This window comes from Cyprinus carpio, chromosome A16, assembly GCF_018340385.1.
Source record: "Cyprinus carpio isolate SPL01 chromosome A16, ASM1834038v1, whole genome shotgun sequence".
Taxonomy (NCBI): domain Eukaryota; kingdom Metazoa; phylum Chordata; class Actinopteri; order Cypriniformes; family Cyprinidae; genus Cyprinus; species Cyprinus carpio.
Genome location: NC_056587.1, coordinates 12360963 through 12374297, shown reverse-complemented (window position 1 = coordinate 12374297; position 13335 = coordinate 12360963). Strand labels below are relative to the sequence as shown.

Genomic DNA, 13335 nt, shown 5'->3' with positions numbered 1-13335 from the left:
AATGATAAATAAGTCCGTTTCAGCTTAGGCGGTTTATTATTGAGGGGCTATATATTAAAAATATCATTTGAGTTTCGAAGATGAACAAAAGTCTTTTGGGTTTAGAACAAAATTAGGGTAATTGATCACAGAATTTTTGTGTTTTAAAAAGGTTCAACCAAACATCACACTAAAAGTTGCTTTAATATGTTGCAGAGAAGCAAAATCAGTTTATCATAGATCACTGTCTGTTAAATTGGGAGCAAATGACCAAGTGTGTGATTCAGTCTACAGTGAGAGAGCTAAAAATCAAATTTATTATAGAAAAGATAAAGAAAAAAAAAGTCACCTCATGGTTTGCTCTTAGGCCCAGATTTGTTTCATTTTAGAAGCTCAGAGGTTTGAGACAGGAAATGAATTAAGCTTAACATCATGGAGTATGTGTATAAAAAACGTCAGCATTTAATAGGGCTGCACAGTTAATAGAAATACAATTGAAATCAATAAAGACATCCATAAATATTATTGTAATTTTACAGTTGTACTGTAAAATAATAAAATATTATATTATTATTTTTCCTAAACACTTTTAGTGAAAATCTTTCTTTTTTATTGTTTTTAATTTTTTAATTAATAATAATAATAATAATAATAATAATAATAATAATAATAATAATAATACATTGTAAAAAAAAAAAAAAAATACAAAAAAAGATAAAATAAAATTACATTCATATGATTAATATTTTTCCTTTTACCTTTTGTTATTTTTTTTTATTAATAATAATAATACATTATAAAATGTATATATATATATATATATATATATATATATATATATATATATATATATATATATATATATATATGGCAGAATATCTGAACTCCTTTCATACAATGAAGGTGGATGGAGCCCAGGGGCTCCTTATTTGGTCAAAAAGCGCAATTAACTCTCCATAAAAATACTCCATGTGACTTCATAGAAAATCTTGCTTGACAAAATTGGTCACTGGATTTTGGTCACCATTCACTTTCATTGAATAGAAATTAGAAGCTTAGACAGTCTGCTATAAACATTTCTTTTCATGTTCCACAGACACACAAAGAAAGTCACAGGGCTTTCAAAAGACATGAGGGTGAGTAAATGGTCAAAATTTGTTTTCTTTAAATATTTAAAGCTACACAAGCTACATCAGCAACCTGACTTTCTCTTGTGAAAACAAACATAGGCCTTCATCACATTTCTAGTGTTCACTTCAACACGTACTGTAGTTCTGTTACTGCTCTTTTTTTTGTATCTTGTTTGTTTTTTGTGTTTCCTAAAATTTCCCAACAGCAACACATCAAACCCCCAGGTAATCTTTTCCTGTTAGTGAACACGCAAAGATGTCAACTGGACATATGTAGTGCTGTTATTATTTAATGAGGTTTTTATAGTATTTTGCTACGACTGGGAGTCAGAACTGACAGCCTGCTGGGTAGTGGGCCACTTCGCGAAACACATGGTTATTTGTCACCGAGATCTTCCGCTTTGATGACCGTTTGCAGTCGCTGTGTCTGTATTACAGAGGAGATGATGTGTCATAAAGGGGGTCCGAGAGTACGCAGGTGTTGTCCATGAGGCCGTATGGCAGCGTCCGGGGAAGGAAGCACTGCCATGTGGCTCGTTAGCAAAATGCTAATTATGTTATCAGCATCATTAAGAGTCACAACAGCAGCCATTTTGGGAGTTGCGGTGCCTGCTGTTCTTCCTGTTGTGCCTCTGTGTGTGTGCGCTTGTGCAGGAGGCTGGCATTAAACCTAGACATTACCTCACTCTTGGGCAGACGACCCATTACGATGCTCAGCAGGCTGCAGGAGAGAGGTGAAAAAAAACTCAATACCTGATGATTATGTATACACATACACACACACACTGCAGTGCATCACATCTGCAGGCGGCCCATCTTGGCTTTGCAGATAGCAATCCCCAGTCATAAACTCTCTCGCACAAGCAGACAATTTCCCCTTCCTTCCCGTCTCTCACACCACGTCCTGCAGGGATTTGTGAGAATATCACAGAACGCAGGTTGCAGATGGAAGAGTCTCTGCGATGGCTGCCATTTTTATTCTTGCAGTTATGTTACAGGTTAGAACTGGAATGTTTTCACGTGTCTGCATCTCGTTGTTTCGTAGGACTTTCCCACAGACAGGGTTGCACAATTTTATAGCTGCCACATACACATGGGATGGTTTGTGAGAAAAAAAAAAGAAACCTGTCATCAAGTGAAGCTCACCGTGTAATTTAGTTCTTGCTGTAATCTGTAAAACAGCACTGGCATTTTGAGGATCTAGTCATCAGATATTTTTTGGATGCGTTGTATGAGCTTGCAATGTTTCATTTTTGTCATGAACTCTCAGGTAAACTGTCAGGTTTTCTTCAAGGTTGTCAGAGAAGGATTATGATCTTTGCAAGTCACCAGTTGCTGGTTCAAGGAGCATTGTACTTGTTATTAGCACTATTCACTATACACTAAGAGCTATTAGCATAAATATTTAAAGTGTCTACTAATATAAGCAGATAAAAGTTTTTATTTTTGTTTTTTTCAAGCTGATGTGTTGTAGAATGTTGATATTAGTTTATTTTGTGCTCGAAATAATAATAATTTGTAATAATAATTTGTAATGTAATATATTCCCAAATTAAAATTGAAATGTGTTTGACTTTATTACATCAATAATGATTATTTGAATGGATTTGCAGGGTAAACATCATAAGTAAGAATGCAAAGACATTACAATAATACTGTTCCCATCATCATTATTATGATCCAGGCTTAAAATGCAAAACTTAATTTTATACAATATTTAACAGCGAGTCAGAGTCCCTTCTCCATCTGAGACATTTCTGAAGTGGAGGCACAAGGTGGTGCTGTTCATCAGATAGCAACAAAAACTTCTTTTTTTATTTCATCATAAAAATTTTGATCAGTTTTTTCAGTAATGATTTTTTTTATTTGAATGTTCTTTATTTGGGTTATGTTTTATGGTGTATAACAGATATTGTGTGGTAGTTTACATAGTGGCAGGTCTCTCTCAAAACCAGTCCCTGTAGCATTAGCATGCTGCGGAGAATCCACCTCATTGCCCCAGAGACTTCCTCCTCAGACAGAGATTCAAATTCAGACTTGACCCTTAAACCCCCGACTCTGTCTCTCCCCCATGTCTGCTTTAACGGGGGGATGTGTCTGGCTGCATACGTGTGTACAAGCGACTCGACTTCCAGACTAGACCTCAGACAGATAAATGTCATTTTATTCCCCTGAGGGCTGCATTGCTAACTAGGGGTGAAATTTTAAAAGTTAAAATTTCATTTCAGTGTTCCTGAACCAGCCAGGAATGATAGTTATATTTTTATTCAGTGAAAAAAAAGAAAAAAGAAAAAAAAAGTGAAATGTAGACTTATTTTTGCACAAATAAAAAGTAGTTTAAAAAAAAAAAATTAATTGAATAATTGAAAAGCTTTTTCTGTTTATTCGCCTGGGTATGATATTTATATTTTACTGATACAATTAAGTGTTGTAGTTGTCTCATTAAATATTTTAATACTAGATTTTAAATATTAGTTTTATTTTTTTAAGTTTTGTTTTTAGTGTTTTTAGTATATATATATATTATATATATATATATATATATATATATATATATATATATATATATATATATATATATATATATATATATATATATAATCGAGAGAGAGATTTTTCAAATGGAGAGAGATTATTTGTAAAGATTGAAAGTATATCTGTTACATGAATTATTATGTATTTATTTTATTTATAAATTTTTAAAATAGAAATAAAAAAATTAACTGTATGATATTTCTCTGAATTACAGGCTATTTAGCACCTCTTCCTCCCCTTTGGCCCAGTGTGGATTCTGGTATATTGCCTTGCCCCACAATAAAAGCCCATATAGCTGCCAGGTTATTTATAGACAGACTGTAGGGACTGTAGTTGGATGGAGGGGGGCTGTAGTTCGGGACACATGTGCTCTGTGTCGCCAGACAGCAGGGTCACCCCAAGGTCAGCCCCCTACAATGCTTGCCTTGACTGCTTGTGTCTGGCATTAATGGGGAGGTGTAACACTAGACACCCGAGCACTGCGATCGACCCCCCCCCCCCACTCAGCTGGTCACCGACAGACCAGCCGTGCGTGCGAGTGTGGGGGTGTGCAGGAGGGGGTGGAGAGAAGCTCCGTCGGCTTGATCTCACAGACACTCTGATTTTTGTGTTCAACCTGAGGGGTCAGAAAAAGAGATATAGAGCGGACGAGTTCAGTTTAGTAAGTCAGAGCGAAGTGGAGCGGTTACCCGAGAGCATGTAGTGAAAAACACAGCATGTCAAGGCTGTTGCCGAGGGCTTTCAGTCTCGGCGCGAGCTGTTGGACGTGCGCACACCGGCTGGCTCGTGCACCGGTTGAAGTCTCCCACTTACTCCATGAGAAACCTCACCGCACCGGATGGCTCCAACGTCACATGCGGATCCCAACTCCAGGGAATGGAGATTTGTGAGTGTTTAACTTTCTGTTTTTTGCCTTAATGGCTAATTATGTCAGAGGTCTTTTGCGTATTGACGTCTGTAAATGTGACTCAAGCTGGAGCATGTAGTTTAACTCTGAGTGTGTTTTATTTAATTCCGCCTGCAGTCTTGTCTGGCTGTCAGCTCTTATCAGCTGCTTCACGCGCGTTATGTTTCTGTAAATGTCTGATCTCGGCTCTCCGCCGTCTCCGCAATCTGTCTCTGAATGGGTCTGGTATGCAAAGCCAGCAGACAGTGTTTTAACTCGAGTCTGGAGCAAATGTGTCCTGCCTTCCGGACTTTATAAACAAAGCGCCCACAAGACGAGGTTGCAAGCAAACATTTATGGAGAGAGAGAGACGTTTGTTTATACTGACAGCTTATTTCTGACGTATATTTCTTGGTAATTGAAAAGTTACATTTATTTTTTTCGGGTTTTGCTGCATTCATTCCATATGAACTGTTGAAGAGTAACTAGTATTAAGAATACAAACTGTCAACTTGAACTCATTGTAAAGAGAAGTGTTGAACCTTATTTAGTGGTTACAATTTTGTTGCTTTGTTAAACATTGTTAAAATGTAGAGATTTTGATCATGTTAACTATAGTTTTTGCCAAAATATAATTAAAGTTATTGTTATTTGCGTAAAATCATATTAAATTAATCTACACTACTGTTGAAAAGGTTTGGGGTCGGTAAGTTTTTATTTATTTATGTTTTTTTATTACTACTGTAGTTTTATTCAGCAAGGATGCATTCAAATGATCAAAAGTGACAGTAAAGGCATTTATAATGTAACAAAAGATTTTCATTTCAAATAAATGCAGTCCTTTTCCATACATCAAAGAATCCTGAAACAAATGTATAACAGTTTTCACAAAAATACTAAGCAACACAACTGGTTTTAACGTTGATGATAATAAGAAATATTGCTGGAGCACCAAATCATCATATTAGAATAATTTCTGAAGGGTCATGTGACACTGAAGACTGCCATCACAGGAAGAAATTGCATTTTAAAATGTATTAAAAATACAAAACAGTTGTTTTAATGTGTAATAATATTTCGCAGTATTACTGTTTTTACTGTATTTTGATGCAGACTTGATGGACTTGATCTTATCTTTCAAAACCTCTTTCCACCCCCAAACTTCTGAATTTTATGTCTTCATTTGAACAGTGTTAGAAGGTTGGTGTGTTAGCCAATAACAGTGTTTACCCTAGTAAGTTACACTTGTTAACCAGTGAGAACTCCTTCAACTAGAAGGACTTGGCAACATTTAAAATTTTAATATTTAATATTAAAATAAGATTTGGCAGATGCATTGTGTAATATTATTAATTTCTGTTCATCTGTCTGTCTGAAGCATGCCTGTCTGTCTAGATCTGACGTCTGGTGTTCACTTTGTGCAGTTTGCTGCACTGGCTGGCCTGCCAGTGACGGTTCTATAAACACAGACTCTTTCTCTGTTCTTGGAGTGAAAAGTTCATATTCTGTCTGGATCATAAATTATGAATTTAGTCCTGGGGAATTCCCACACAGTAGGTAGAAAAGGCCTTTCAGTAGTCTTTCCTGCCTCTCACAGAGACTCTTCACATGTGGTTCTGCTAAACATGAGCATGTGGTTTTGAATTATCCTTGAATTCTGAAGCATTTTGTGCACGTCACACACATCTACATGCACCTTAAAACATTGCAAAAGGTGCAGCTGTGATGGGAAAGTGATATATCAAAAGTTCCTAAACAAAATGGCCATCAGAAATTGAGCCAAACAGACTGTCTATTGGAACAGCAGCCTCTCTTGCAGTCATGGCTCCACATTGAGCTCAGCACACTGAAGCTGGGCCGGGTTAAGCAGCCCCGAGGTGCCACTATGAATTATTGATAAAGGCCAGTGTCGTCATGCCAGTCTGAGTGCTTTTGGCATTACCCAGGATGATCCTGATGCCCATGCAAGATGTCCTGCTTTTAACAACAGATGCTTCAGCTTAGTTCAACTCAGATTTTGAAATTTAGCTGATAATCATTTTGACCAGTATTTTTCTGTGTAATCTGACCTTTAACATTGTACCTCTATGGGTTATTGGCCTATGTTAGGGGGCCTTTTTTCTATATTAGTATTATAGTCAATACTGAATATTTTCCATTATTGGATTTTTAATTGTGGACAATTGTTTTAGATGATTTTTGCCATCATTTAGCTAACTTAAATGGATACTGCTAGATAACAGTGAACTGTTATCTATTTCTTGAATAGCGCTTTCCTAAAATAGAGGTCCCACTTCAACAATTCAACTTTCTCATCGACTATTAATTTCAAAAACCTAAATTCACCTATACATCGCAACATTAATTTGACATTGACACCTATTTATTGATTTTTAGATTTTTTAGTAATTTTAATTATTTTAATATATATTTATTTATTTATTTATTATTATTATTATTATTATTATTATATAGCCTTAAAATCATTTCTGGATATCTGTCATTTGACAATTTTCTTTTTTAAATAATTTTTATGTTTTTGAAGGAAGTCTCTAATGTTCACCCTAGCTGTATTTATTTGATTAAAAATACAGTAACAGTAATATTGTGAAATTATTAGTCTAAATTAACTGTTATTTTTTTATATATTTAAAAATTAGCACTGTCAAACGATTAATCATGATTAATCGCATTCAAAATAGGTTTTTGTTTACTAAATATATCTGTGTACTGTTTATTTATTGTGTATATATAAATATACACACATCCGTGTATATATTTAAGAAAAATAGTTTCTATATAAAATTTAAAAATAAATATTTGTATATAATAAATTATATCAATATAAATATATATGTACATACATGCAAATATTTTAAAATATATACATGTATGTTTGTGTATTTCTATATACATCATAAATATACACAGTGCACACATTTTCGAAACAATAACTTTTATTTTGGATGTGATTAATCGTTTGACAGCACTATTAAAAATGTAACTCATTCCTGTGATAGCAAAGCTGATTTTTTCAGCAACCATTACTCCAGTTTTCAGTGTCACACAAACTTTCAAAAATCATTCTAATATTCTGATTTGTTGCTCAAGAAACATTTCTTATTATTATCAGTGTTGAAAACCATTAATATTTTTGTGGAAACTGTGCTACAATTTGCAAAAAAAAAACAGCACAGTAGTACTTACAGTAGAATAGATTCTTTAGTCCACGAATGTCTTTGTAACCTGTAACCTACTGTATATCAACTGCTTGTTCTGCCTGAAGCTTTTAAAAGCATCAGTGCAGCTGGTGCAGGATCCAGCCTCAGGGAGTGACTCATCACCCTCGACAGCCCGAGTAAACCACAAAACCATCTGTGCTTCGTTAGAAACCTATACTTTGTTCTTCTTATCGTTAAACAGGACCACCCATGAAGGACGAAGTTTTAATAAGGCGGAGGGTGTGGCTAACAACAACAACACGGCTTTGAGGAATAAAGAACCAACTTTCTTCCTTCCTTCATCCCATCTCCCCCTTTCTCTTTCTCCTCTCGCTAAACCCTCTTCTTGGAAATGTCACCAGGGGACTCTGTCCCACCCGAACTCTAATGTTCTCAGATGCACTAGTGTGCTTCTCACCACTGCAGCACTCTCTGCAAGTTCATTCGGCGGTCACGGAGGAGTGTTTTAGAAAGCAAAGCTATTTTCCCTCCCTTCCAAAAGATCTTTCAGAAACTCCCTTCATAGCTAAGTATGCCCTAAGGCAAACCGTTACGCTTCTTGCACCTTTTTAAACGAAATAAAGACAAAAAAACGTGTCTGGCAAGGTTTTTTTTATAATACTGCTCATGGTTGTTAGCGTTTGTGGGCTTGGTGAGCTGCTGTTTAGACCACAACATGTGTGTTTAGGTCACCACACCTTTAGCTGTCATCTCTTTTGGTCGCATCCACCCTTAACCGTGGAGTCCTAAATAAGCGCTGGTTATATCTGGCTCATGCAAACTATGATTATAATTGCTGAATCTGTAATTATACATTGTCACAAGAACAGGCTCAAAATGTTTCCAAAGCCGAAATATGTGCTTTTTCACCAAGAAGTCACCCCTCCCCCTTCGACGTCTGCGTTGTTTTTAAATAATCTCGTTATTGACGGTGAAAGCACCCGTGTGGCATAGCTGTGGAGACCGGGCTGCGTTGGCGAACGTGGCTGTGGCACCCGGTTCAGATTGTCTGTGCTGTTTGTTTGATGGTTCCTCTGCATGGCTGGGCCGGATGCCCACTCTCCTGGTGCCCAGCAGGGTGCCAGTCTGCCAGCTTGTTTTGTGTTGTTCTCTCACTGTCCCTGCATGCCTCTGGCCTTTCATTTCAGCACACAGACAACCTGTGTGATCGCTCCTTCACAAACGCCCTCAGACAGGTTTGTTAGACCTTTTTGGAAATTTTCCACTATTGCACCAAAAGGCGTATGCATCCATAAAGCAAAACGTGGTGTATATGAAACGCCACATTAAATCAGATCCCAGGCGAAGAGTCCTCTGTATGAAAAGATGCATGGATTTATGTCAAGTAGTAAACAGTCAAAACGCTCATTGCCGTCTCGCCGCTGATGCTCTCAATTGCCTGTCAAAACACTTGGATGTTATGTAGGAGTGTCCTGACAGCGATAGACACGCTGACAAACAAAATCACTCTACTTGTCAATTTAATCTATCTCTTCAAAGGTCCTCTGCAGTGGAGATTTAGCCTTAGGTTTTGGTTTGTGTTGTGTAATGATGTATTTCCTGTTGTAATAAAAGCTGTCTAACCTGCAGGTAGTCAGGTCTGGCTCTGTTACAAACAGGTCTCACTGATTAAATAACTACACTGGCAGATTTGTTATATGCACTACCAATCAAATGTTTTTATTTTTTTATTTTTTTTGAAAGTCGCTTATGCACACGGTTGCTTTTATTTGTAAATACTGTGAAAAATATGGTAATATTGTAAAATATAATTACAATTTATAATAACTGCTTTCTATTTTAATATATTTTATAATGTAATTTATTCCTGTAATGGCAAAGCTGAATTTTCAGCAGCAATTACTCTAGTTTTCAGTGTCACACGATTCTTCAGAAATCATTCTAATACGCTGATTTTGTTGCTCAGTTGCACAGTTGTGCTGTTAACATTTTTGTGGAAACAGTGATACTTTCTCTTAGGATTCTTAAATGAGCAGAAACTTCAAAAGAACATAATATTACTATATTACATGTGTAATATGTAATATTACAATATTACATAATAGAACTAATATTACATATGTACACCTTGGAAAAACCTTGGGAAAGTTGTACCTTTAGAGCACTGCCACTGCAGACAGATTCATAAGGATGTCTTTGGATGGTGTCTTGCAATTATTATTTTTTTTTTTTTTACAAAAATAGTCCAGAATTTGTCTTTGAGACCAAAAAATAACATTTTTGTCTGTTTTGTCCTTATTGTATAGTTGAGTTGAGTTTGTTGTTGAGTGGTGACACACTGTGCTGTATAAACACAGCGGGCAGGGGTTTGACCTCAGGTAAGAGAACACACCTGTTCCTGTTATTCAGCACTAGCTTTGCATGATGCAGTGTTTGGTGCATGGTGCCCATCTCCCAGACCATCTAGAGGAGCTGTATGTGTGTGTCACTGGGTGTTATGTGTGACGCTGTTAATTATTTAGGATGAGTGTGTGTTTGTAGCATAAAGCATCTAGACCGATCTGGCTACAGCGGGAGGTCATTCCACACACACACACACACACACACACTTCTGAATGTTAGTGATTTTATGTGAATATTGAATTCTTTCCACTGTTAAATTTGCTAGTCAGCTTTACTAATTGAGTAGTAGGTTGTTGGATGCCTGTTTAACCATCCTGGCCAGTACTTGGGTTTCCATTTGCAACGTTTACATGCACAATGTTTGGTTCATTTGGACAGAATTCATTCCGATTGATGAATCTGAATGTAGTGTTTACATGAACACTGAATAAAGTGATCAGGTTTATGTTGTTATGTAACAAGCTTCAAATCGGAATTGATTTTTTTTTTTACATGCGCACACTGCACAAATATAGAGTTTCTCACTGTTTACCCATAATAATCACTCTCCTACGCTGTTTCTTTATTTGTTTTCAACAGCAGAATTAATATTTATCCATTTATGGATAAATATACATATAAATACATACATATTTTGTTGCATGTAAACGTTCACAGGTAAAGTAACCTTACACCTATTCATTTTCAACTTAGCAACATGCAACTTGAGCAGTGTGTGATAGTTAGGCTGCAAAAAACAGAAAAAAATTAATTTGTGACATTTTAGATCTAAACTTCCGAATGTAATAATAAAAAAAATATAGGTATTAATAATGATACGAACAAAAAACAATCATATGAACAATCATATTAAATAGGAATTTATTATTATTATTATTATTATGCAATACTAACAAAACTTATTAGTATATGATACAAAACATATAACAAAATAAAATAAATTATTAATCATGTTCATTAGGAATATTTTATTATTATTATTATTATTATTATTTAGAAGTATTATTGGATATTATGCTATTATTAGTCTAAACATTTGTTAGTGTCGTGTCAAAAAGCAGAAATGAAACCTATAATCCATTTATTGTTTTATTTAATTTTTTATTTTTTTATCTTCTGTATGTCAGTGGGTGTATATCAGAAGTGATGACACATTTATTTGCATTTTGTTCTGTGATTTCACTGAACGGATATCCAGCCATCGAAAAATGCTACACTGGAGCACAACCATTCACAACCACTGATTATAACATGCATAGATATGATGAAAACTTCTGCTTGACAGTTGGAGATGTTGCCGTCTCTGCATTAGACATATCCTTGTCATAAGCTATTCCATAAAGTGGCCGGGAGATAATCGGCTATGGCAGGAAGTAATGACACCTACGGATGTGACCTCCATCTACTCCACTGAATATGTCACCTTCAAGACACACTTTCTTTCCATTTACAAATCTCTATTCTCTTCCTCTGCCTCTCACACACACACCTTCGCTCTATCTCTCTGCCCCCCCTTCTCCCCCCCATCACCCACTCTCTCTCTCTCTCTCTCTCTCTCTCTCTCTCTCTCTCTCTCTCTCATCTGGTCTAACGCTTTCTGTCTGCTCTGCCTGGTTACAGAATAGCCTGATGGATTTTGATCCTCTCTCTGTGGTCTGCAGAGAGAAACTTGTCTGCGTATGGCTAATCTGCAGTCTGTGATACCCAGACCCTCTCTCATTTGTTCACGCTCTCTTTCTGTCTCTCTGTGATTGGCATGAGAGGTCAGTGTTACATAGGACAGTGAGTGTGTCAGTAGGAGAATTGGACAGGACATAGTAACAATCAAAGTACACTGTCATTAGTTAGTTACTGTAACAAGCTACTGTGTGTCAAAAACCAGCTTAATCACCAGAAGCTGGCATGTTGCTGGTCCAAAAATGTCTACTGACAACTTAGACCAGCTAGAAACCAACTATCATGTTCCAAAAGCTCTGTTTAAGTCCATATCACCCCCTAAGGTGTTATGCATGGTACATTGCTACATTATCTGTTGCTAAGGTGTTCTAGGTGGTTGCTTGGGTGTTCTGGGGGGTTGTTTGTAAGAGTTACCCTGAAAGTTACCCAAAGTCTGTGAGATTGTTCTGAGCATGTTAAGCACAGTGGGGTCTTGAATGCAATTGAGAAAATGCTTTGCATTTTTCTAATTTAATAGTTTTTAATTTTGTTGGGTTTTTTTTCCACAAATTTTTTTCAAAAAAAAAATCTTTATAAATTATTTAATGTGCATGATGAAAAATGTAATTTGATTTTTTTTTTTGTATGATTTTTATGGTTTGAATCAGTACTTCTGTTAAAAAGCAAGAAAATCTGACCTTTTGTACAAACAAGTTAACATTGTCAGTGTCACAGATACGCTTATTTGTTTAGTGACTACAGAATTAAAGAAAAAAATTATTACTTTGACATCATGGCATTTCTTGTTTTACAGTTATCAACATCCTAGAAATGTTCATTTTTCTAGATTAAATTAGATTTTCAATGTAGACTCAAATCCCCACTGTACATTTAAAAAGACTTGCTTTTATTTCCTGAATTTTTGATCTAAAGTCGGAGGAGCAGCTCAGTATTCATGGACTGGTTTGAAGCCTGCTGTGATTTCATTTTGTATTGATTCAGTTCCAGTCTGATAGGTTTGTGTTTGTAGTCTTATTTATTCTTACCGGTATTCTGATCTGAGTCTCATTCTCTCTGTCTTATCTGCCCTCCTGTCTGATTGTCACTTCCTTTGTCTGGTTTGCCTGGCTGCCTGTCTGTGTCCTCCTCTTTTTCTTTTTTTTCTTTCCTCATCACCCTCCCCTCTGCTCTGTCTCCCACTTTTGCTTCCTCCTCTTATGCCCTAAATTAGGAGAGAAGTGTTTGTTTCTTTTGATGTGTGAGTGCCAGTATCCCGCAGTACTGCACTGCAGGCAACAACTCACTCTTTCATTCTCTCTTCGTGACACTCTCACTTTCAGCCTCTCTGTTCGGTTTACTCGACTGTACGAGGTTCCAGAACGGTCCCTCAGTGAAGTTGGTGGAGGGCTCATTTTTGTTGTCTGAAAAGCCTGTGGACTCCAGAAGGATTTCCATCTGAGAAACAGTTTTGCTCTTGACTGAGAGAGCAAGTGTGAGTCCAGCAGGGTGTTCCTCATGTTCAAACAGAACATCGATCCAGCTCTTTACCTTCATTACTTTGGTG

General features: G+C 36.3%; 1 protein-coding gene across 3 annotated transcripts in view; it reads left to right on the top strand.

Annotated features, from left to right (window-relative positions):
• LOC109110868 (low-density lipoprotein receptor class A domain-containing protein 4-like) overlaps nucleotides 1-13335 on the top strand; it is a 50438-nt gene that overhangs the window by 29541 nt on the left and 7562 nt on the right. Inside the window, exon 1 of one of the 3 annotated variants that reach the window (XM_019123813.2) lies at nucleotides 4167-4530. The exons of the other annotated variants lie outside the window; for them this stretch is intronic. Coding sequence (XP_018979358.1) covers nucleotides 4461-4530 — 70 coding nt within the window. The 5' untranslated portion in view covers nucleotides 4167-4460. Of the gene's footprint in view, nucleotides 1-4166; nucleotides 4531-13335 lie in introns of those variants that run through there. 3 annotated transcript variants of the gene reach the window in all.